General features: G+C 40.3%; 1 protein-coding gene across 1 annotated transcript in view; it reads right to left on the bottom strand.

Moving 5' to 3' along the window:
- The window catches only part of LOC134534026 (ras-related and estrogen-regulated growth inhibitor), a 53,904-nt gene that overhangs the window by 18,732 nt on the left and 8,991 nt on the right, over positions 1–26,181 (bottom strand). The window contains exon 2 of the mRNA XM_063371970.1: positions 24,105–24,287. Within this exon, the coding sequence (XP_063228040.1) occupies positions 24,105–24,201 (97 nt within the window). The 5' untranslated portion in view covers positions 24,202–24,287. The remainder of the gene's footprint in view (positions 1–24,104; positions 24,288–26,181) is intronic.

Raw genomic sequence — 26,181 nt, 5'->3', positions numbered from 1 at the left:
TGCCTTTAATATGCACGTAAAATTGAATTACGCGGGGCTTTCTTCAGTCCACGCCGCTAGAATGCGCTGCAGTCTGGTGTCTCGCGCTTCGCCAATGCTAATTGGCCGGAGTTTCCCATATTATCCTATTACAATATTTTCTACGGTCCAATCATGAGCACAGTGCGAGGGTGTGAAGGTTTTGAAATCTAACTCGCGACTTAACGAATGCGCGAAATTTCCGTATCTCTACGCATGAGGTTGCTGCCGTAACATATGAACACTCAACTCAGAAACACATAGCTTAGAAACACACATGATAGAATTGCCTAAGTTATGCCAGTTGTAGGTCATATGGTTATTATAGCTTGTGATAGTTCTAAGTTGTGTATGGTTTTGGCGTTGTGTTTTTCTGACTTTATGACAGTTATAATTTGTGTGCTTATATGTAATTTATGATAGTTATTATTTTTTGTTTCTAAGTTGTGAGGTTATTGTTTTTTCCTGTTGTGTTCGTTTCTCATTTATGTGTTTCTAGGTTACGATAAAGTTTGGAATTTTTAAAAGTTATTTTGTGTCTGGCGCGTGTGTGTTTCTAAGTTATGATCGTTCTAAGCTGGGACAGTTGTAGGGTATGAGGAATTTTTTTCGAGAGTTCTAAGCAGTGGCTCTCTGGGGAGTTATCTATGGATCCGGGGCGCGGGGGCACCGCCTTTGTCCGCGAGTCCAGCCCCCCCCCCCCCCCCCTTCCAAAACTGAAACAAGCGGACTCTCAGCGGTGGTTTATCAAACAGCGCATTCTTGACCGCGGGCCAACGTTGTTCGAACACGAAACCGAGCACGCAGTAGGAGGTATCTCCCCCACCCCCTCCTTCCCCCGGATCCTTCCGCGACGCCTAACCAGACGTGAACCGTTATTCCCTCGTTCCGACGGCCAGGAATAAATTTATCACGCGGTCGCTTAACCTTCGCGACTTGACGAAGGGTTGCTGAAGGCCCATGTCACACTGGCAAATTTTCGCTTCCGACAACCTCCCAATGTGTTTTGTCAAAGTTGGGAGGGTTACGACGTCACAGAAAACGTACCACTTGCGCAGCTATGTTTGATTGACCAGTTGGATAACGTCGAGTTTCCATCAAATATTTTTGCATGTAGGACGGGTTCTGAAAAAAAAATTAGCGAAAATATAAATGTGCATCGGTTTCCTTCTCAACGATTCCTTAAACTGACGAAAAGCACATGGACGATTAAAGAGGTTAAAAGAGTTAAATAACTAAAAAAAAGTCGGTTTACGGACGATAGTTTAACGTGACGTCATAACAAAACATTGATGAAATGATTGCATACTTTTATGAATAAAATTGAATCATTTTTATTGAATTATCACTATTTTGTATGGATACAAAGGAGTGAAATGAAATCTACAATTTAATTCATAAATTTACTTTTATTTGCACTCATAATTCAAATATGTTTATTACTTTAACGAAGAGATTATTTTAACTATAACTTTTATACATGTTTTCTATTTAACCTCTTCCAATCTGTGTTATTCTGTTAAGGATAGGACGATGATAGGAAAAGTAGGAAACGAATGGGAGTGTTTGAAGTTTAATGTGCCTCGATAAAGTCAAATCGATGGTTGTTCCAATCGAGTGCAAGAGAGATAGATGCGACGCAAGCGTACAATGAGCGTAACGGGACAACGCGCAACGGGACAATGTGCGTAACGAGACAATGAGTCATCCTTTTTCGTGCGCGCAGCCGGCGTTCATCGATTTATTAGACGTTGCCACGTCAAAAATAATGTTAATATGAATTAGTATGCGAAAATATTGTATGCGTAAAAATGAAATTATTTTTCTATAACTTAAAAAAAAACTCTTAAAATTGATTTCATTACTAAACAAATATTATTGTGTAGTAAATTTTTTCATATTCAAAAAAATTAAAAATGCACAAACATTACAAAAAGTTAATAAAATTCCGTCCAGCACTATGATGCATTATTTAATTTTAATATTTAGAAAAAAAAATAGTTGGGAGATAGATCCGACCAAAAATTAACTTTAATAGTGTGACATGATTTAAAACCTATTTGAGGTTATCTGTCCAAATATATTGGAAGCCATTATCCGTCCAGTACTTCCCCTCCAACTCTGTTGTCAAATATATTGGCGGCAAATGTTTGACAGTGTGTCAGGGCCTTAAGAGACGCATGTAAGTCAGGGCTGTAGTTGTGTTGCTGAATAAGTGTCGCGTGGCGCGACCTCCCCTACTCTCCCGCCCAAGCGGGGTTGCCAGCTCGCATTGCAGTGTTGTGTTTCGGTGTTTGTACATCCTAAGTTGAGCTAAATTCTGGACGAATTGATGCCGCATTGTAGTCTGGGAGCGGCATCTGTACCGTTGCAGTGGTACATAGCTACTAAAATTATATTACCGCTGGTTTGTTTACATTTTGCCGAGACTGTCGTTAGGGTCACCTGCAGACAATAACTTTTATGTTTTTTTTTGTGTTTTATATATTATTCGGCATGCATTTCAAGGCATTGCCAGTGAACGTTTTTCAATAACAAACTTTTATTTTTTTATTTTTTTTAAGAGCGTTTTGAAACGGCCATTTGTGATTGGCCGGAGTTTCTCAGTGATGCGGCCGTTTCGAACCTTTGGGGGTTAAGGCGCCCGGCGCTGAGGATTCTGGCGAAAAGAAGGTTTTCGGGGTCCAGCTTGTGAATGCTGGGTTTCTCCGTTAGGACTTGCCCCAAGGGAAACAAACGTGGTGTAAAATCCGTCCGCCTGCATAAATTATACGTGCACAACACGTATGCACCGTGTGGCCTGTCTGATTCACGAGATTTGTGATGTGAATCGCTGCCGAGGCGGTATTTTGCCATGAATAATAGTGCGCCCGTGTCAACGATACTGAGGTACGCTTTGTTGGCCCATAGTAACTGACGCCACTCATGATAACTTTTATTTATTTAATTCCCGAGCGTTTTAAAGGAAAAATAACGCACATTTTTACAAGTTTTATTTAAAATACAATGACAACCAGGTCCAGTAGTCTAAAAGATGATTTTTTTTGCTCCCCACCTGAATATCCAGCAAATAAAAATAAATCTATATCATTAATTGTGAACATTGAATGAACTGTTGCACAGTCGTGTGCATCATATCTGGCAATGATAGATTAGGATATTTTCTTACATTTTATTGGACAAAGTGGTGGAATGGTCTTTAGTTTATCCGTCAAGTAATAATTTGGTGTTTTGTTTATAGTAAATTCTATTTGTGTCTTGTTAATGTAATTAGTTTAATGCAGTCAGATATTTTTACTGTTTATGTATATTATTCACTCGGACAACTTCCTAATTTTCCTAAATCAGCTGTGGACGGTAATATTCCTCTTATTTTGAACGTCAGTTGCTACGTCAAGATTGAAATAAATCACTTATGGTTTGGCATCTCTTAGACAGCGCAGTAATCACTGATGGACGAAGGCGTGTAACGGAGAAATGGAGTTAGGAGCGGAATGGATTGATGAGGGAAATGGAAGCAACCCTAAAGAAAATATTATTAAAAAAAAACACTAGTTCATGAAAGCGTCCGCCACCTTTTCCACACTGCGAAAACTTCCTTGCCGAAAGTCAAACCCAACTTTACTCAAATTAACACAACCCGCACCGATCAGTCAAGTCCACATCCAATTCAAGACGGTTGACTCAACTCAGAATAGGGTGCGAGCTGTTCTGAACTCAGTTATATGCTATAAAATATATACTCAGTACCGTAATTATGGTATTAATGGAAATAAATTATAGTACGCTAAAGGGAATGATGATGAAAATTATTATACGTTGTATATGTGTGTAAGGGAAAAATGATAGTACACTGAGTAGGGTGAAGTGAAAAAATATATAGTATGTGGAAAGAGTTTGTAGGGAAAATTACGATACCTCAATGTGTGTGTGTTGAAGAGAAAGTGACTTAAATAATGCTGAGTTATCTGATCCGGTCCAAAGTAATTACTCAAGATTGGAGCCCAGCGTAATCTCGGTAGTTTCATCGGAACGTACACGAGGCGGAAGCCATCAAGACGACAACGAGACAAGGCCGAACGGGAGCGAAAACTGTTTTAGTAGCTGCGATAACAAGCAGCAGAGCACCGCCAACAAACAAGCCAGTCGCAGCCCACATGCGCCACCGGCTCGCTAATAAAAGACACACGGGGGTTAAAGTTAGGGCCGCGACTGTTAGCGGGGACGATAAACAAGGTACCAAATATCTCCTCCTCCCCCCCCCTTTTTTTTCAAGAAAAGGGAGTGGGAGGGGACTAATTCTGTCCCGTGCTACGTAGTGCCGAAAAGGCAGCTAGTGAGCAATCGCTAGAGACCTGTAAAATTCGGGATTTCAAATCCCTAAAGGATAGACTCCGTGATTCTCTATGCACTCGTGCAAATTACATCTGCTGATTGGTTACCGACTCGTAACACCTGTTGACTGGAATGATCGTGATTCGCTAATTCTTCTGTTAAAGATTTTTCATTGGCCCAGAGTCCTTCAGATAAACTGTGGCCCAATCACTGAAGCAAAATAATGTCAAAAGTATTTGGACTCTATCCTATCGCGAAATGAATCCACGAATTTTACAGGTCTCTAGCAATCGCAGAGAATCTGTGCTGTACCGTGTACACCCTCGCTCTCACACAAAGCTGTGTATTTGAAACATTTCCTAAAAGCTGCCAACCTTATTGGGTGTACACTAAATTGCGGCACATGTTCTTTTTTCTTGCATTTCAGTAGTATGAAAAAGAAATTATCTGGCCCTGGGCTCTGCGTGAGGATCCAGGGAGCCAGAAGCATCTTGCATGAATTTGACCTTTGGCCTTGGGCCTAGACTGTCATAAAGGAATTTTTGATGTGACGGCCACCATGTTGTATTCCACCGTCGTGGAATCGCCGTCTGGTATTGTTCTCGTAACATTGATGTTCGTGAGGCAAGTGTTGCGAATATGCCACGATGAATGTGTGAGGTTATGTTGTTTTAAAATAACATGCAATATTATTGAAATTAATTTCTGACAGTGTGTCATGCCACGAGAAAACAACGCGTGGGTTTTATTTGAACAAAAGGTGTTGGCTAACGTGACAGCCAAAAAAAAAAAAAAAAAAAGACGTAGTTGAGTTATCCTGTGACACAAAACGTGAACCCAGCTAGGTCCACCGAAATGGATTCTGCGTTTTATACATCAAAGAAAAAATTTAAACTATATTTTATCTGTATGCGCTTGGCTATTTTTCTCTCTCTTTGGATATGCATCAAAATTTGTTTACGTGGAACTAGCCTCGACTGGCGCCGGGCCGACTAGTGTTGGCAGTCCATGCATCTCACTTTAGACTTTAAAAAAAATAATAATAAATTTAAAAACTTTAAGTTTCGAAAAGAAAAATGATTCTGGAAGAGTAAAGCTAGCTACAGTTAATCTCTCGCATCTGGAGGTCACGAATGCTAATCGGAGACCCAGGCAATGTGTCACCCTAATCGTTGACAGAATTCTTCCACTCGGGGATCCCAAGGTGGACGGCTATTGGATCCTAATGAGCTCGTCCTCAGAGCTTATGTTAATTTCTTCCTCCTTAAGTAATGGGACAGCCAGGATCGGGGAAGTTATCTCGCGAGGAATTTATCGCTCAGGTCAGACGACGCACGTGCTTTCGTTGTTACATCAGCCACGTGACGATTTATTTATATAGTCACCACCTTCGACAAACTTAAATGAGTGAGTTTTTGCAGCCCTTCACAAAGACTCCAACACAAGTAAGATTAAAAAATATTTAATTTGAAACCCCATTCTGTCGTAAACAAAACAAATGTGTAATGCTTTTGGACATGTATTTGTGTGAAATAATCTGATCGCAAAAACATTTGCCCGCGATAGCTATTGTTTACTTGTAATTGGTGGCTGTTTGATGCAACGGCCATTCAGGACGCGTTTTCTTCCGCACTGGATACATCTGATTGATGTTCTGACAACAGACTTGTGCCTGAAATAAACCCAACCAATCATGAAACACAGACAACGCTACAAGTTTTTTTACACACAGCTGGTCTGGAAACTCTTTTCCCGAAAACTGCCTAGCCATAGTAATGACGTCATTAAAACTGACGTGTACGAAAATGCATTAGTAGGGAGCTGCCAGGTAGAGATGTGAGAAGGAAAATTTTCTAAGGAAAATCTTTACTTGGTTGATGGGTGTTTGATATCAGTTGTCTTTAATTTTCTATCACTAATAACTATTCGTTAGGATATAGTCATTATGAAAATGAAAGAAGTGAGCACCCAACGCTTTTTATTTCATAAAAATTAATGGTTTTGTTTATTACTTGATTCTTATTTTATGTGTAATAACAAAATACGTTATACACAGTTCCAGTTCTTGCTATAACTGTTGAACAAATTACTTAAATCTAAAGATTTTTTTTTACTTTCCAGTTCATGCAATAAAAAAATCCTTTGTTAATTTTTTTAATATAATATTTTTTTTAATCTTTAGTTAATATTGACTATATAAGCTCGCGGCTGCTAGCGAACTAAAGGCGCTAATAACAGTTTAGGTTAGAACTGCGTCAAAAAATGGTGTTGCCTTGAATTTGTAACGCGCTATCGTTTGGTGCATCCGTCGGGAGTGCGTTGTTTGCCCTACAGGCGTTTGCCCTAAACGCATTTTCGAAGCATATTCTCGCATTCCTCATTCCAAACAGGCGTTTGCCCTAAAAGCGTTTGCCCTAAAAGCATTTGTCCTAAAGTAGTTTGCCCTACAGGCGTTTGCCCTACAGGCGTTTGCCCTACAGGCGTTTGCCCTAAAGGCGTTTGCACAAAATGTTTGATAATCACATTCGGACCAAGCTCCGGCATTTGCCCTAAAGGCGTTTGCCCTAAAAGAAGTTTTTCGACAGTCGTTTGCCCTACAGGCATTTGCCCTAAAGGCGTTTGCCCTAAAAGTTTACGAATTTTCAATAATCCGAAAATGAATGCTTTCCGGCGTTTGCCCTACAGTCGTTTGCCCTAAAGGCATTTGCCCTAAAGTCATTTGCCCTACAGGCGTTTGCCCTACGAACCTTTTCGAAGATAGATGTTCTTACGTGTGTCGCCCCTGTTGACAAATGTTGGAACCATTCTCCAAATGAGTACAAAGTACAAAATTCACAAATTAGATGGCAGCACATACGGTTTGCTTTTCCAACGTTGAAGTCTAAGAATGCAGCTGGTAATTGAACCTTACAACAGATGGTGCACCAATCTCAATGACTGGATTGTATTTTTTAAATCATTTTTTAACAGAGAGGTTGATGATGTAATATTTTCCAAGGCGGAGAGGGGTTAAATAGCGTACGAAGTAACTTAATTTAATATTGCTGCTATATATAAAAACAAGCGTGAACAAAAGGAGCTTACAAAATTTTATTATCCTTGCCTGCTGGAATTTTCACTTAAAGTCGTCCTAAAAACGATGACCCTAAAATAATTTAAGGCAGAAGATTATACATATGCATTTATAAAAACATTTTCAGTGTTTAAAAGTTACTGTTAAAATAGCCTCCGAGACCTTCATGCTTATTTTCAATTTTTATATAACATGTGCCCAACTGAATCTGTCGATTTATTAATATGTTTGCAGAATGCGGTGAAAATACTTTCATCGAGAGTGTGCATGTTTTGCTAATTCGCCCAGACCATCTATAGCTTAACCCCTAATAAGTTTTATGGGAACAAGTGAACTATAATATAAGACTGATTTTATGTGTGACAGCCAATGAAATGTACAACTTTTCAAAATGCATTTAATCATATCATCCATATTGCCCCAATATTTGAACGAATGTCATAGGTATGAGTGTAAACTAGGAACTATTTGGATATGTCGTGGTATGTACAATAATGAATTACGTAAAAGTATAATACACAAAGAAATATCATTAAATATGACTGTTTCAAATGCTAATGAATCAGCAAAAAAAAAGTGCAATTTTAGTTAATATATTTTCAAAACAATTTAGTTTCAATATTGCTATGATCTTGTTTTTAAACACTGAATCAACTTCTCTATATATTTTTTGCAAGTGAAGCTTAGAAAATAAATATTTAAAAAAATAATTCACCGAATTGCATAATTTTCAAAATAAACCGTTGCAATTTTATTTAGTTAATTACATATTTGTCACATGCCCACAAACAGTCTTACAACTTTAACAGTGGGCACGATATATATATACACATATATATACCTATATATATACCTATATTTATTCAGTATTTGGTTAAATGTACGCAATAGGTTTATCCAACCCGACTTGCTTGCTTTGGTCGGCAAATATGTTGGCTGTTTTCTTTGTTAGAACTCTGGGTATCGTGTGTATGGAGTAATGAATTCTTTCTTCACTTCTGCTAATGAAATTTTTATACCCATGGTTATAATAGAATATAAAGCAGAAATTGGGCGTCGTGTGGGGCGGGCTTACAGGACAGCAAACCATAACAAAAACTGTTAGCATAATAATCATGTATCAAAAATAGTATCAGTTGTGCACGTGCAGTTCATCTCCACAAATTAAGTTTGTACGTGACTATAATTTTTTTTTCTCCTGAGATCGTTTTTAGGTAGATTTCGCAGAGCGACTTACAGAAAATTACACGATTTTTCCTCCGATCTAGGTCCTATGAATTTCAGAATTTCTAATTCAGGTAAATATGAATGTCTAATGTATTGTTGGATTGGATTTATATCCCATACATATTGTTGAGCCAACAATTAATTTGCAATTTATTGTTACATTGGATATTCTAGAAATATTCATTAGATTTTACATAGTCATTGAAACTTCTGGAATTTTTCAGAAAGTTTATTTTTATATTGGTAGGCTAAGCCGCACGGCGAAATTTACCTTTCCGACTGGCTGCCATCGGGGATTTTTCATTTATAATTATGGGATGTATGATTTCACACTATTATGCACACAGACGCTACATATCTAAAACAATCTTGTTCAAACGAAAGGTTTTTAATTTTTTAATAAGACATTTTTTTTTGTGACAGATATCTCAAAGAAAACAAAACCAGTAATTCTGCAGAATTCTATACGAGCCTCGTTGCCAAATTTAATGAACGCAAAATAATAAATTACCTACACACAGACACAGCGAGGCTCTTTTCAGCGTAAATGTTACATGGCAGGACAAGATTCAAGAAAGGTTTAGCTTGTGAGAAGAGTCCTTTCAAAAAATGTCAGGTAGGAGCCCTGGTCCAATAAACAAGAAAATCATTCGTAAAAAGATTCGACACGGCACAACTCAGCGTAAACTGGCTTACCAAGAAGATAGGTAGTCGGTTGAAACTAAAACGGCGTGAACTCCAATCGACTAAACCAAATGTTGACTATGGATCCTCATCAGGGCAGGTTACTGATGTACAAGGGTGTGATCTTCCTGAAAATGAACTATTAAGTAAGTGTGAACATTACATCGCGCCACTACAAGTCACTTTGGAAAAAGGAAGGAATATTGTGGAACAAACAAATATGCATACAATCCCGCAAGGAAAGTCGTTCTGTGTGCGGTGGGCTAAAGTCACATTATTATTATTATTGAGAAATACCATTACGTATCTTCATTATTTTATTTTGGGAATATAAGTGGTATCCACTATGGAAATATGGGTAATAATATGGATATATTTAAATATATATTATATTACGGATATAGCCTATTTTGAGAATCATGCCAACTAATGACTATTATCGGCCAACTCTTATAACTGAACGTCAAAATGATCTAACACAAACATTACAAACTAAATGCAAATTATGGAAAACCCAGAACAAAACGAACTGGAATACTTCTTCATTGTGTACTTCAGCTGTATGTTGTGTATACATTCCAGAATAAAATAGTATGAACAATATGTAGGAGTTTAACCGCATTAGTACTATTATGCTAATTAAGAAAATGTTTAAAGGCTAGTATTCGCATTATTTACCTATATGCTCGTAATATTTTAAGTAATCATAGCGTAATGCGCGTCTGACAGCTGAAATTGAAATAAGCAAATCCCCGGAAAAAAAAGTTGAACCTTTTTCCAGCGATATTTTTGTTAAATCGCCAATACTGTTTTTTTATTATACGACTTTTTTTTGGTCGAAGACCTTACATCACCTAATGTTCCGAAATATTTTACAGAAAAAAATATTTGATAACATTGAACTTAGCGCAGGGAACCATCTGCTGGTGAATCTAGGAAGTTCATACCACATGAATTCCCACCAAACCTCGATATAGGCTTACATAAGTGCCATCTAGCGACGGTTTTGTAAACTTTGCATTTAGAGGGAAAACATTTATTTAGGTACTGCCACCTGCGGAGGAAATATAAACTACAAGAACACTGTTTGAATCGATACATAATTGAAAAAACCTACATTACCCAAAATAACCTAAACTTCGTTTACCCTAAATGCATTTGCCCTACAGGCGTTTGCCCTAAAGGCATTTGCCCTACAGGCGTTTTGCCTACAGGCGTTTTGCCTACAGGCATTTGCCCTAAAGGCGTTTGCACAAAATGTTTGATAATCCCATTCGGACCAAGCTCCGGCATTTGCCCTAAAGGCGTTTGCCCTAAAATAAGTTTTTCGACAGTCGTTTGCCCTACAGGCATTTGCCCTACAGGCGTCTGCCCTAAAAGTTGGCGTGGTTTCGTTAATCCAAAACATAAGTGCTTGCCGGCGTTTTCCCTACAGTCGTTTGCACTAAACGGCATTTGCCCTACAGTCGTTTGCCCTACAAGCATTTGCCCTACGTTTAGGGCAAACGCCTGTAGGGCAAACGATGTGTACCCCATCCGTCAAGTCTTGTCTCGAGGTTACCTGCCGTCCCACAAAACTAAACTGAAGAATTATTACGTCCTGGTTTTGCTGATGCGTAGCCTCGATGCACCGAGATTATGAATCAACTGGACTTTAAAATCAACATTTCCCGTTTTTCAAATGTATGTCCTACTGACTTGAAACATTGTAGTGATGTTCCTTATGTTATTATGTGTTTAGCCCGGGCAACAACCGGTACTTCAGCTAGTTAATTTATGAATTTCTAAGAAAAACCTATATGTAGCCGAATTTCCGAATAGATTATGTTTCAATTCGGCAAAAAAAATATTTTTTAAACATTTATGAATCAACTAGTGACCCTAATAACGCTTTTAATTGTGAATTTTCAAAAATGTAAAATTTAAAAAATATAGAAAAAAATATAGTTTTATAATAATTTGTATTGAAAATATGACACAAAATTGCCAACAAAAAAAATCTATTGATCAATTCGCTACCAAACTTCACAGGATCACCCGCTGGGCTAATCTGAAGATTGCCTGAAAATTTCATCAAAATCGGTCAGGTCGGTTTGGAGTCCATAGGGAACATACATAAACACATCAAATTATATATATATATATATATATATATATATATATATATATATATATATAGAGCCAAAGATCGACAAATTCACGACAAAGCCTACACGCAAAATATTTATAGAAATCTGTTTCCCGCATTGAATAATTGATCTCAGCCAATGCTAGAGTTGAAATATAAAGAAGTCTTTAAGTTTATTCAAATTATTGATTAAGCACTTACTAAGTCGGTAACTAGGAACATGCAATAACATGAAGCAGTTATAAATAACATCAATTCAATTTAATGAACGGGCGAAATACGTAAATGTATACATCAAATAATTTACGTTAACTTCACCCTTAAGCTCCCGTGGAAAACCGCGGTGACGTAAATCTCCACGTATATTATCGTTAGGATTTTATCAGGATTTAATAATTAGGATACTTGTTATTATTTGCACGAACACCGAAGTCACTTTCTGGACGGTTGTCGAGGAGAAGAGATGGCAATGAGCCAGTGGAAGCAGTATTTTAAGAAGGTTTAGGTTGATGAGAGAGAATGGTGGTAGAGGAGGAGGGGGGGGCACCCTAGTTGTCCGTCACTCGAAAGGCACGCGCAGTCTCGGCGTCGTAAATAACCGGGGCCACTTATCCCCCACCTTTTTTTTTACAAATTCGCAAGTCGCGGCGGGCCCAAGGACGTGCGAGCTGACAGGCACTCGACGGTCGAACTTGGCCCCGTTCTTGCAGCCCCGCCGTAGGGCCCGAGACGCAGGCGCAGGGGGGAATATAGGCCATGCCCCGAGGCGCGGCGCCTGACGAGACTCCACTCCTGCCCTCCCACACGAGATGCGCGCCGTTCATTGGCTGTTTGCTTGCTCTGGACGGCTAGGCCTCTGGCGCCCCGGCACAGCGCGGGTTCGAGTCCTGACTGCAACCCCGCCAAACCACCCAACTCACAACGCCTCAGGGTCACCAAACGTCCGTTATCTACATCACCATTAAAACCTAACATCTATTTTCACAACTAGAGTTAGCGGGGCGGCAACCCGTGGCCTGGAACTCTACCCGGGGCCCGCGGTTCGATGCCCGGATCTTGCACTCGGACCTCGAGGCCCGCATGTGGCTGTGATGACAGTACAGTTGCAGCTTACCCTGCGGCGGTATTGCCTGATTAAGCAACAAGTCTGAGCCTCTGGCGCCCCGGCGGGAAACGACAAAAGTCGCCCCCCGAAAAAACCAAGAGCCCCCCCAAACCCAATGCGGACATAAAGTCCAAGCGCTCAAGCCCCGCACGGTAGACTCTTTTCTACTCTGTCGGACTCTTCTTCCAGATCCATCCTTCTGTTTTCCGCAACCAACTTGCTTGATATTAATGCATGAAATGTTTGCATCCCTCACATTAAGTGTCCAGGGTTTTCCCTGTTGTCCACGCAGGTTATACCTGGGCTCAACTTATCTAGTTTTAGTCTAGTACAGTCAGTGAGGGGAGTTGAGTCATGCGCCAAACGCTGCCATGGCTGGCCAAAAAACCCTCCTAGCACATGATACATGCTACTGCCTCTCCTGCATGGCTAACAACCTGCATGATTAGAGCATATGTGCTTCGGCCTGAGACCCACTTAGTCTCCCTCCCTAACTCTGAACCATCCCAAATTTTTAGTTAGGTTAGGAAAGAAAAATCTACCGGACCACGGGTTCACTGGGTGACTGAGGGGTCCTAGCGTGACGTGGTAGATCGGAGTAGGCGCCAGCGCTCTGATGGACACAGCCGACTGACTGGTTAGCTGAGTGAGGCAAGGGGCCGAGGTGGTGAATATACTGGGATGGGTAGCCTCAGCCTCTGATCATAGCTGTAGCTCTAACATCTTCCCCAATTCGCATGTACGGCGTATTCCGTATCCTCGCCCAAGGGGGCCCCAGACCGGTAGGGCTAATGCTAAGAGGGCTGAGAAAACATTCCAAGTGCATGTGCATCAGCCCCCACCCCCCCACCCCCTCCTTTCCCAACATCGGTGGGGGCTTCTTAGTTCCAAGGATTTAGGTGTTGCATATGCTACACCTGTACCCTAACCACATTTTCTATTGCACGATAGTACACGACCAGTCCCTTATTTTTAGGCAACGGATATTGGTGACCTATTTGTTGTCGTTCAGTTGCCCATATTCCAACGCATGCGCAGAGCTCACTTTTTAGTTGATTTCGTCCAGATGGCTGAACCGCATCTGGCACCATTAACTGGTATATAGTAGTATATTGTGATCATCCCGGGAATTACCAAGCGCGTTGGTGTGCCAAATGAAACTTTATGACAGCGTAACTATCCTGGAATACATTTTTAAGTATGTAAATGTTCCTCCTGAAACCGGCTTCTGGCTGTGGAGCCGTGAGCTGAACCACCATCTTGGATTGTGACGTCACGGCGGCCATTTTGGACTCAAAAATTCCTCAAAATTCTTCAAAAAAGACTCAAAATGACTCAAAAATTCCCGTTTTGAGGAAAAATGTCTCGTTTTCTTCCACAAAAATTCGAAAAACCTCAAAAGTCTTTTGCCTTAGAAAGAACACAAATTCCTCAAAGAAGCTTAATCATCCTTGTCTACAGCCCCCAATAAGCCTCTTTAGGATTATGACGTCACCGTTGCAATTTTCGTTACGTCCGCAATCTTGAAAATATTTATTATGTTAGAAAAACGGGAAAAAATTTAAAAATTGTTAAAAAAATTAATTAATCGAATCGAATAAAAATAAATTAATAAAATGTTACTTAAAAACCACTGTTGCACTTATCATTACGGTCGCCATCTTGGATTATATAAATGTTGCATGTTTCGTTAAGCCCGCCATATTGGTTGAGTACGATGTCATCGTTACACTTTACGTTACGATCGCCATATTGGATCCCATTAATGTTGCGTGTTTATTTACGGCCGCCATCTTGAAAATCCGTAATTTCAATGCTAGAAATTCCGAAAAAAATTCCAAAATATATTTTAAAAATTGCGTACTTCAAATGATTAGTTATTTAGACGATTTAGGTCCTCGGTTCGATTCCAGGCGAGAGTAAACCAGTAATTTTTTAATATACTTAAAAAATTCTGCACAGGTAACATCGTGAGTTTTGTGACTGGGTGTGAATCTTTCAGGCACATGTCGCTTGTTACAACACCAATAACAGTAGTTCAGTGCGGAAGCAAACGAGTCCTGAGTGGCTCGGTCATATAAAACCCAACGACTCCTCTCGCAGACTGCCGCCAATCACAGGGAAGAAAGCGGTGCTGCAATTATACCTTGTTGCAGTCTAATAGACGTTCAGATTTATTTGCGAAATATGCATGGCCCTACCTATCAGGGATTGGGTTTGGACACGTTCTGGAATACTACGGCCTGCGATTCAGGTCACGGTTGTATCTCCCAACGAGGCAGTGCCTACCCGAGCGAGTTGGAATGCCGCCCTTATGGAGCTCGCGGCCGCACGTGTTCGCGACCAGACGCCAGCGGGGGGGTGACGGAATGGTCACACTTGGCAGTCTTCGCGCCGCAGAACTGGAGCTCTTTGCGTCTCGTCCCGTCCCGTCCCAGATGCACGTGCCGACTGGAATGCGCCCGCAGGTGGCTGCTGGGTGCCCTGGGATAAAATAGAAGATGACGCCCGGGAGACAAGGCGGCCAAAGAGGCGAAGAGTTCTCTCTCCTCTCAGCTCTGTCGAGATACCCATCTGGTTAGGGGTTAAACGGGCTGATGAGTGCGTCGCTCTCTGGTGCTTCTACACAGAGAAGAAACAAATTCTACACTTTTACAAACGATTCCTTTGGAAACAAGTTTGCCAAGATAGATTGTGAAAACTACGAGAAAGATGTTGCAACCCTGTACAACACACAGCTGTGGTTAGAGATACGTAGAGACCTGAAAAATTCGCGGGTTCATTTCGTGTTATGCTAAAATTCAAATAATTATACCTTAGTGCTGCTTCTGCCATTGGTTCACTGTTAATCTGGAGGACTGAGGGCCAATTAGAGACCCTCACTCATAGAAGTGTCGAATCACAGGCCATCCAGTCTAGACGACTCACAAGTCTGCAGCCAATGAACAGTTGACATTTGCCCGAGTGTGTAGAGGATATTGGAGTCTATCCTGTAGGTCATTGAACCCGCGAATTTTTCCGGTCTCTAGAGATACGGAAATTTCGCGCATTCGTTAAGTCGCAAGTTAGATTTCAAACCTTCACACTCGCGCACCGTGTTCATGATTGGACCGTAGTTATTTGGACACGCCCCTCCACGACAGCCAGACCTAGATGCCCGGCTAGGAGAGAAGTAAGTGAATTAGATAGTGCCAATTCACAAGGATAAAAATGTTCTCGATAAAAAAATCAACCAATAGGAAAGAAAACATGGGTGGAGAGCACCTATGTCTGTGAATTCTACCCTGAAGCCAGACGTATCCGCGAAATTTACGGGTTTCTAGCTATGGTTATTTTTGCATATATGAAATAGAGATAATATTGAGTATTTCTTGCAAGAATTGTCGCATAATTTCATATTTTCATTGAGGTTTCATTCAGGCATATATTATTATTTTTTTTAACTATGGAATGATAATCTAATATACATAGAGACTGGAAAAAATCTCGGATTCGTTTCGTGATAGGCTAGAATCCAAACTCGTTCACCTTCATGCTGATTTAAGAGATTGAACAAAAATATACCCGAAAGACTCTGAGCCAATGAAAAACACTCAACAAAATACGTATCGAATCACAATCACCCTGGTTAACAGGTGTCATGAGTTTAGTAGCCAATGAGTAGGTGTTACTTGCTGAAAGTACGTATAGGATCGTAGAGTCTATCTTATAGTTAATTTAAAACGCAATTTTTTTTTTCAAATTTTTACTTATACCATGTATTCTTTTCTGTTGCATTTTAATAAGCATTTACTCTGTCTTTCCAAAGCACGATTTCTTCCATTAGCATTGTTCTTGTTTCTGTGTGTTTTCTGTTGCCATACATAGAGCATAGAGCACAACAGTTTTAGAAACATCTTTAAAATGGAAGAGTTTTTATTTAATTTTTCTGATATGATGTCAATTTTAAATAAAAAATTTGAAATTAGAATTTTAGAAATATAATTTTTTGTTGTATTTCAACAAGAAAATCACGTGATAATAATCAATATTTATTTTTAAGAAGACATTATTTGACATACGCCGTAATGATTTCAACGAATTTTTTTCTATATTTTTTTTTATAAAATTAAATTTTAAAAATTCTGGCTCTGTTTGAGCATAGCACGTAATTTAATGTCATGCCTTGTTATCTGTAGTGACTGACTGTGTCAAATAGTTTCTCCTGTGAAATAGTAGTTGGAGTTATTTTTTTCTTTCTGAATGACAAACATACTGTCAAAGGACACTATTTAATGGTCTTAAAAAACTGACATCAAAATTTAAAAAAAAAATTGATTTTAATTAATGGTAGCATACAAAATAATATGTTATAAGTTAACAAGCCGGCAACAGCGAACGCCATTTACTCTGATTGCAATCTAAGCTTGAGACACATTATAACCAGTAAAATAAAAAAAAGGTCGTGAAATGGAAAGCAAGTTACAAATTTAAAAAAAATACGTGGTCGATGTCTGCGGTGTCCCAAACAAAAAAAAAATAAAAAATTAATCTGGTTTTAATACTGAGCCATGCATATTTCGCGAAAATATTCCGAGACTATCTGAAAGTTAAAAAAAAAAAAAAAAAAAAAAAACACTATGGCTATTCAATATTTTTGTGCTGTCATCATTTGTGGGGGTTTTTTGGTTTCTTCCGTTTTTGAAAACTATTGTGTTTGTTTCGTCTTTTCGTTTTGTCGTGTTTTTGTCTCGTTTCAACTGTTGTGCTGAATTATTTTGGGTTCAATATTTTTGTGCCGTCATCATTTGTGGGTTTTTTTTTGTTCTGTTAGTTCATTTTTCTTTGTTTGTTGACCATATTTCTGTTATGGAATATTATGTGGTGTTTATATCCTGTTGACAACATAAATTTTTTGCTTAATTTGTGTTTTTGTCTTTTGGTTTTTTTTTTTGTAGTTTTCTTCTACATACATACATGTGCTTAGCAATGGCGTATGTCCAAAAGCTTACATCAAATCACAACAACTCTGTGCGGAAGCAAACGCGCACTGAGTTGGCTCGGTCAAAATCAAGGAATTGACTTCTCGCGCAAGACAGCCGCTAATCACAGTATAATAGGCGTTCGGATTTCCCCCCCCCCCCCTCCTCGCCGCGAAAAATGCTTGCTTCTGTGGACCGCCCTCGTCAGTTTCCCGAAGAGCGCTCCTCCAGCCAAGGGGTCGTACATTGAGGCTTATCGGCAGGTCTAGCTCGTGAACACCCGGCCCCCCGCAGGCAGGTCTGCCCCTCGCGTGTAAACACGCGCGTTCATCTGCTGGGGCACGTGGGTGGGCGGTAAACACTCCCTCCCCCCCCTCCCACGAGCAGGGCGCCGGCTGGCGCTCAGCGGGACCTTTGAATATATATACTGTATAGAAGTCGCGAGTGGATAGGATTTACTCTACGTTTTTCATAAGCGTATGATGAGCAGCTTGGGAACTTCACCGCTGCAGTGCGCTGCCGTAGCGCCCTGTATCGTCTTAGGTTGTTATTTACCCGTTAGGGCGCAGCACTGTCGCCCGCTGTCATTCCCCGCACCTCCCACCTATCATTCACTGCAGCTCAAGGTCGTTCAACGGGAGGGGGAAGGGGTGTTTGAAGAGTTCGACACTTGTCCGCTAGGGACCACCACAAGTCGATGCCCTAGAGATGGTGACGATTGCGGTGGTGAATTAACTAACTACCTCAAACCGTATTATAAATTTTAACCTGGGCTGGCGACTTCTATACAGTATATATATTCAAAGGCGGGACGAAGGGGGACGCACCACAACGCCGAAATACCACAACGCCGAAATGACAAATTGACCACAACGCCGACAGCTAGAAAAACTGCTGTGTACCACAATGCCGAATTACCACAACGCCGAAATACACTAACGCCGAAAAATGTCATTGCACGACTGCCACAAAGGTTAGGTTAGGTAAGGTAAGGTTAGGTTTGATTGTGGTATTTCGGCGTTAAGGTACATTTAAGAAAACACACACACAAATTCATTCAGTTGTTATTTGGGCGTTGTGGTACACAGCAGTTTTCTAGTTGTCGGCGTTGTGGTCAATTTTGACATTCGGCGTTATGGTATTTCTGCGTTGTGGTAACGACCCGGGACGGAGTCGCCAACACTCCCCCCCCCCCCCTTTTTTTTTCACCCCGTGACCGCCCTCCAATCAGCGCGAACAATGTAACACAAATATTCCAGTCAAATATCTGATGTTTGTACAATTGTACGTTCACGTGAAAAAAAAAAAAAAAACAACTGTATCACCACCAAAACAGTGTTCGGCAGTAACACTGGGTTCGGATTCTCACCAGGTCATTTTATGCTTTGAGTTGTCCCAGTTGCTTGAAAACCGTTCCCCAAATAGCTTTCCAGTATTAACTGCGTACATAAATAAGTATAATAAAACAAAATAAAGTCCAATTATTGAAAATTCGATTATCTTTTTCCGTGATTTAAAAAAAAAAAATCGCAACCAATGGGTTGAGCACACATACGACTTTTAATCCTAACACGAGGCCAAACGAATCCGCGAAATTTCCGGGTCTCTACAGTAATGAAGGCAACAGAAGGACGCGGTTGAAGGGTTAGTCAAACGGGGCGAAACAAACAACATTACGGAGCGCAGTTCTAGGGAGGGCACAACAAATATACTACTTTTTGTGCGATTTTGCAATTTTCCCGGGTGCAATTTTCATGCATTCGTGACATTAACGCCTGTAAGACTGTCCCGCCCACTCTCCCCTTCTTCTTTTTTCTCTCTCTCTTTTCTTCTAACAGCCTTGAGACGGGACAATGTGTATGGGAAGCCAGACTATGGCAGGAAATACATAAACTGCGGGCTTAGGCCGGGGAAGTGACGGTGGGTGGGGGGGGGGGGGAGGAGATAAATATTTGGTGGGGAGATGAGCTACGGACTTCCGCTCCAGTACCGTCGACCTCACCCCGCGCCGTGTCGAGAGGATGACGTAGCGAGGCGCTGCGTCCGTCCACTTCGAGGCTTGGAGAGACCAGCCGCGCTATCCTGGCCCGCGATATGTGACGCTATTTATACCACACTTCATGCCGAACCTGACGGTCCAATCGTTTTAGAAGTGAAACTTGATTTACAGCCGGCGAGAGATGACTCGCCGGGGCTCGGGAGTGGTGCCTTTGAATATATATACTGTATAGAAGTCCCGAGTGGATAGGATTAACTCTACGTTTTTCAGAAGCGTATGATGAGCAGCTTGGGAACTTCACCGCTGCAGTGCGCTGCCGTAGCGCCCTGTATCGTCTTAGTTGTTATTTACACGTTAGAGCGCAGCACTGTCGCCCGCTGTCATTCCCCGCAACCCCCCCTCCCCATCAATCATTCACTGCAGCTCAAGGTCGTTCAACGGGAGGGGGAAGGGGTGTTTGAAGAGTTCGACACTTGTCCGCTAGGGACCACCACAAGTCGATGGCCCTAGAGATGGTGGCGATTACGGCGGTGAATTAACCAACTACCTCAAAACCGTATTAGAAATTTTAACCTGGGATGGCGACTCTATACAGTATATAAATTCAAAGGTGGTGCGCTCGATGGCGGAGAGGGGAAGGGGTAATATTGAGTGCCCCACTCCTGGCTCTCGGGCAAGCCTCACACTGCAACATGACGCGTCCTGCAGACCGCCGCTCCGTGCTGGAAACACGGCGACAGACATGCTCATGCGGTCTCCCAGATGCGCATTTCCTAGACATGTTATTTATGTACTTTAATGTTAGTTTTATTATTGAATTGAACTGTTACTGTTGTAGTTCTATAATTCTAACATTTATTTTTATTTCATAACAAAATTATTATCTTGTCTTATTAAGAATCCGCCTTCGTTAAGCCAGAGTGTACTTTTTCAGGGCTCCCAACAAGTATGACTACTGATCTTTTTTTTTTCCCCCTACAGTTGTGGACATTCATTAAAATTGACTAAATTTTGAACCACCGCCTATTTTACACGAAAATATATTTGTTTAAGCCAACAATTCTTGTCTTCAGGCATTCTATTAACTAGAGCACTATGTTTTAATAATGCACAGTTTTCAATAAAATAATAAAATAAATAATATGACAAGACCAAAAATCTTTTGAATCCTTGGTGGCGTCTTCCCACTTACACCCACTCTCCTGAACTGACTAAATTATCCACTCATCAGTATAGAGATAGAGAGCTCGCGGATTTATTCCCACCAGGCAAAAGCTCACCTTGATTTGCTTCACGAATCTTTGGAACACTGCAGATGCAAACATCTTGTAAACACAAGTAGGTAATTATAGTATGTGTATATTGCTAACGTATTTTTGATGTAGAAACATTTTAAGTTTTATTGAGACAAAGTCACATTTCTGTAATGTTGTAGAGTACATTATGTTTTGTTGTTGTTGTTTACTTGTTGTGAAGTTTTTAGAAAGATTGCCAGTTTTAGGTGTCGGTTTTATGTATCTGAAACGTCGCAGGAACTTTGCGGTTTTTCAGTAAAGTATCGTTACGTTGCTGGAATGTTCGTGAAACTTGGCGTGCCGCGGGATCAGCCGCTCACCCGTCTTGTAGACGATGCGCAGCCCCGTTGTTCTGGTCCGCTAAGATGGAGTAATAAAATTATCATTATTAAAACCATCGCATCCACAACGATAGTATTGATGACATATATATATATATATTAGTTAAAACCTATAAATGATTATGTCTTTAAGAAAAAATGGTAACAGCAATTAAATGGCTGTGGATTTTTTGAAGTTATACTTCTTTAGGCGCGTTATGAAAAAATGACGAGAGTGAAATTTTAAGATGCGCGCGCATCACTGTAACACAAAATTAACAGGTTGAAGCTGCCCGCTAAACCACTCATGAAGTCTAAAAAAAAGCTACCAACAAAATATAAATAGAACCTCTTTTAGTCGCGCATGTTGGCACGCTCGTCGCCTCTGATCACTGTTTTCATATTTATAATATTTATCCACATGTTTCTAGTTTATAGATTCACAACACGTGTTTTAGTTTCATACAAGTGCGAATTATATATGTGCTAATAAATTATATTCAGTAGTGATTTAAAATGAATATTTTGATTAATATTATTTACTATTCGTAAATATTAGTAAAAAACATTGTGCCTTTACACTTTTTTAAGTGCTCCAATATAATTAAGGTTATCCATCCGTAAGTATTATTTATTGATATAAATTAAAATATTATTATTTAATATAATTAATACTACATATTATTAAATTACCAATGTTAAATATTTTTTATTGTTATTTAAAATTTACAAAATAAAGAAATAATTTTAATAAAACAATTAATAAAAAATTTGTGAAAAAAATTAAAATCGAACATCAAATAAAAATATTAATTTTTAATATTTATTATTAAATTGAATAAATAATAAATATTTATAAAAAATGAACAAATTTAATGAAAATTTTTTGATAAAAATTAAAAGTGAATATTATATTAAGAAAATAATAAATATTAAAAAAATTAATAAACATAAATTAAATTTTTGAATTAATTATTAAATTTATTTATTTTCTTTTAAAATATTAAATAATCTATAATAAATATTTAAAATTAAGAATATGATAATATTTAGTACAAATGATGTCATATATAATTATTATTCTCTAAATTTTATTTATTTAATTTTTTCAATTTTAACTGAACTTTATTGACTGTGTTGACTATATTTTTCCAGTTTTTTATTATTTTATTGTAATTAATTATTTGCATGCAATTAAAAACTATTTTTAATGATGCCAAAGAAGTATAACTTCTCACGCGCGTACATAAGTAAACGCATCAATTTTTTTTTAATTGTTTGTCCATAAGGCTCAAACAACTCTGTTGGGAAATATAAACACACCCCTACATACAGAACAAAATTTGTGAATTTTTTGGTCTATTAGGGTCATAACAAAACTGGCAGGAAATATTAACTCGTCCTTACATACACTAACATACTTTAGAAACCTACACCCGATGACGACATCCATCAGATGAAATCGAGAAGGTGGTCTCCACTAAACCAGATGGCTGCCTCCAGCAGACTATAATGTATGGGTAGGAGTGAGGAGCTTGATGATGATGGCATCGTAACGAAAAGTGCAACTCACAGGAGTGAGGAGCTCAATGACGAAGTCATCAAGTTTTAAATTAAAATTTTATTAATATTTTTTTATAAATTTTTTCCCGATTTTCTAAGTTAATATTTGAGGATTTTCAAGACAGTGGATGTTCTATAAGAACAAAATGGTGAAATACTCTAGAATAACAAAATGGTGGAATGTTCTAGAAAACAAAATGGCCACCAGGGTCCAAGGTCAAGGTCAAATCCAAGATGGCCACCAGAAGTGACGAAATCCAAGATGGCCGCCGGAAGTGACAAAATCCAAGATGCCCGCATCGAATCCCTGAATCCCGCGCCATGAGCCACTGCACCAGAACATACTATAATTACCTACTAACACACGAAGAAAACCACACTAGGTTATACATTCTCGGTCTTGGGTGGGCTAATGTGTGAATCAGTCGACATGCAATAGGGAAATAAATGTATAATAACATTTCCTTCATCTTAGATATTGTTTTATTCTTCCATGCTTCACTTTACGGATTACTAAAAATCAAAGCTCGTGTTGGCATATAGAAATTTAACGAGGGTTTAGTTTACCTACTGGTACATATTTCTCGCATGAGATAATAGTAATTTGAAATAATTTATTACATTTGATTATGATTAAATAGCAACGAAATTAAATGGTATATGAACGATAGAATACAAACCAAAATTTGCAAAATTATATGTATCCTAATGGAGCTTTTTTTTCTGAACAAGGCTATATAATTAAGTTATGAAAAAAAAGATTGGGGCAAGATTATAAAGGATTCTTAGTGATTGAAAAGGGTGAAGAGAAGGGGGTGGGAGGCGAGATAGACAATATGCCTCAGTTGGTGAGGGCGTTCACCTCCTAGTCCACACCCGTTTCTATTGTTAGAAGAGTCATTAAACTCACTTAAGGACGCTCGGGAAGTCCTTCCCCCTCCTCCACCATATTCTTCCTCTACATCACTCCCCTCTCTCCTATCCCCCGACATAAACGTATTCCAGGAGTTCTCTCCCCTTTGCTCTTAGCACGAATACTTACCGCTAGAGACCCATAAGTAGAGACCCGGAAAATTCGCGGGTTCAATGACCTCCAGGATAGACTCTAATATCCTCTTCACACTCGGGCAAATGCCAACTGTTCATTGGCTGCTGACTTGTGATTCGTCTCGACTGGGCGGCCTGTGATTCGACACTTCTATGAGTGACGGGTCTCTTATTGGCCCTCAGTCCTCCAGATTAACAGTGAACCAACGACAGAAGCAGCACTAAGTTATAGTTATTTGAATTTTAACATAACACGAAATGAACCCGCGAATTTTTCCGTGTCTCTAGTTATGAGACAGGGATGTTTTCCTTGGAGGCCCGCGGGGTTAGTAGTGGTGGATCCACTCACCGCTCTTGCCGACAGCCGGAGCGCCGACCACGGCCACCTTCACCTCGGACAAGGAGGACTTCTTGCGGCGGATCCCCCGGATGGCGTTGGAGCTCATGGTCGCCGGGTCGCCTCATGTGGCTCGGCCGGAGCCCTCCGCCCCCCGACGACTCGCAGTCGACCCTCGGACCACCAGCGGCGACGCTGCGAACACGGTCACAGCACGCGTGGACGACACTCACAGACCTACCAGTACCAGAGACCTGACAAGTTCGTGGACTCGTTTCGGCGACTGGCTAGAATCCAAACTCCGTGCTGCTTCAGCGATTTGGACCACAGTTTACCCGTAAGGACCCTTGAGCCAAACGAAAATCACCTCAACAAAAGAAACATCGGAACCACAAGCAACATCAGTTAACAGGTGACATGATTTAGAAGCCAGTGAGCGGGTGTCATTTGTCCAAGTACGTCTATCCTAGAGGTCATTGAAACTGCGGTTTTTTTTCCCGATCCCTACATACCAGACTCCCTTCGACGGTACATATATTAAAAAAACACAATAGAGTGCACAAAAATAAATAAAAGTTATTTAGGAAATGGCATTGATAAGAGCACGAATTGTTTGCGAAAAAAATATTATGCTTATATGAATAAAAAATACATGTATATATATATTTTTTCTATTTTTTTTAAGCAAATAATTTGAAACTTTTCAAGAAAACCAGCCATCGTGGAATTGACCCGTAATTTTATCTTTTTATTATTATTTTCATTTTCGCGTGTCCGTTGGAATGCCTTTCGTAGATTTAAAAAAAAACACGTCTCTCTAATTATTTGCAAACAAACGCTTATGTCGATGTTTACAACATCTGATTTGGACGGTTCTGGTGGCAAATCGTAATCCAAAGTTAGCCTCACAAGAATCAATCTACATTCACGTCTTATAGTTCACGGCTGTGCGACACTTTCGGACCGGAGTGGTTGGGGGGGGGGGGGAGGGAGAGAGAGAGAGAGAGAGAGAGGGTTCCGACGTGACCCCTGCACCCCCTCCTCCATCACGACCACCGCGAGCCGGACGCAAGCACTTCTCGTCTTCCCACGTGACGCCGCTGCCAGCGGCCGCTTGGCGTTCGCCGACTGCCGTGTCCCCCGTCCTTCTCCTTTCGCCTTCTCCCTTCTCCAGGAGTCGTTTTATAGCTCCCGCAGAGACATCTCACTAACGGCCGGTCCTAGTAATCTTGTCCACCGACTTACAACAAGAAAAATAAGTAGCACCTAATAGTAATAGTTAGGGACCGGAAAAATTCGCGGGTTGAATGACCTGCAGGATGAACTCCATAGTTATACGCACACTCGATCAAATGCCACCCACTCATTGGCTGCTGTCTCTTGTGAGACGTTCCAGCGTAGCAGCCTGAGATTCGATAAAGCTTTGGTTGGGTGTTTCTCATTGGCTCAGAGTCATCCAGGTGAGTTGTGAACCAATAGCAGAGGCAGCACTGAGGTATAAAGATTTTTTTTTTTGGCTATCGCGAAATGAATTCGCGAATTTTTCCGGTCTCTAGTAATAGTAAAGAGAGCGCTCTACAGAAAATAAAGTGTTTATAGAAGTATCTAGGCTTTCGTTCACATGGGGCAAAAAAAAATTTTCTCCCCCTCCTTTTTTTTACACACTCACAAAATAAGCAATAAACAATCAAGGCAAATTTGTTTCGCATATGTGTACTTTGTACACAGAATTTTAAGTTTAATTCCACGACCTCTGCGCAAGCACGCACGTGGACTCATCTCAAAGACAGGCTGGAATTTAAATAGTTAATACCTTAGAGCGTCTTCTGCTGATGGCTCGCAGCTCGCCTGGAGGACTCTGGTGCCCAATGGAGAAGCACTCAACCAAAGCTGTTATCGAATCACAGGCTGCGACGTTGGGACGTTGGGACGTCCTACAAGACAGCAGCCAAACGAGCGGTTCAACGTTTGCCCCCCCCCCCCCCACCCGGGGGGATGTGTATGACTGTGAAGTCCATCCTAGAGGTCAGTGGGCCCGCGAATTACTCCAGTCCCTTCGTGTGTGTGTGCATGTGTACAAGCGCGACAG

Source organism: Bacillus rossius, chromosome 7, assembly GCF_032445375.1.
Source record: "Bacillus rossius redtenbacheri isolate Brsri chromosome 7, Brsri_v3, whole genome shotgun sequence".
Taxonomy (NCBI): domain Eukaryota; kingdom Metazoa; phylum Arthropoda; class Insecta; order Phasmatodea; family Bacillidae; genus Bacillus; species Bacillus rossius.
Note: the sequence above shows the minus strand (reverse complement) of the source record. Positions and strands in the feature narration are given on the sequence as shown.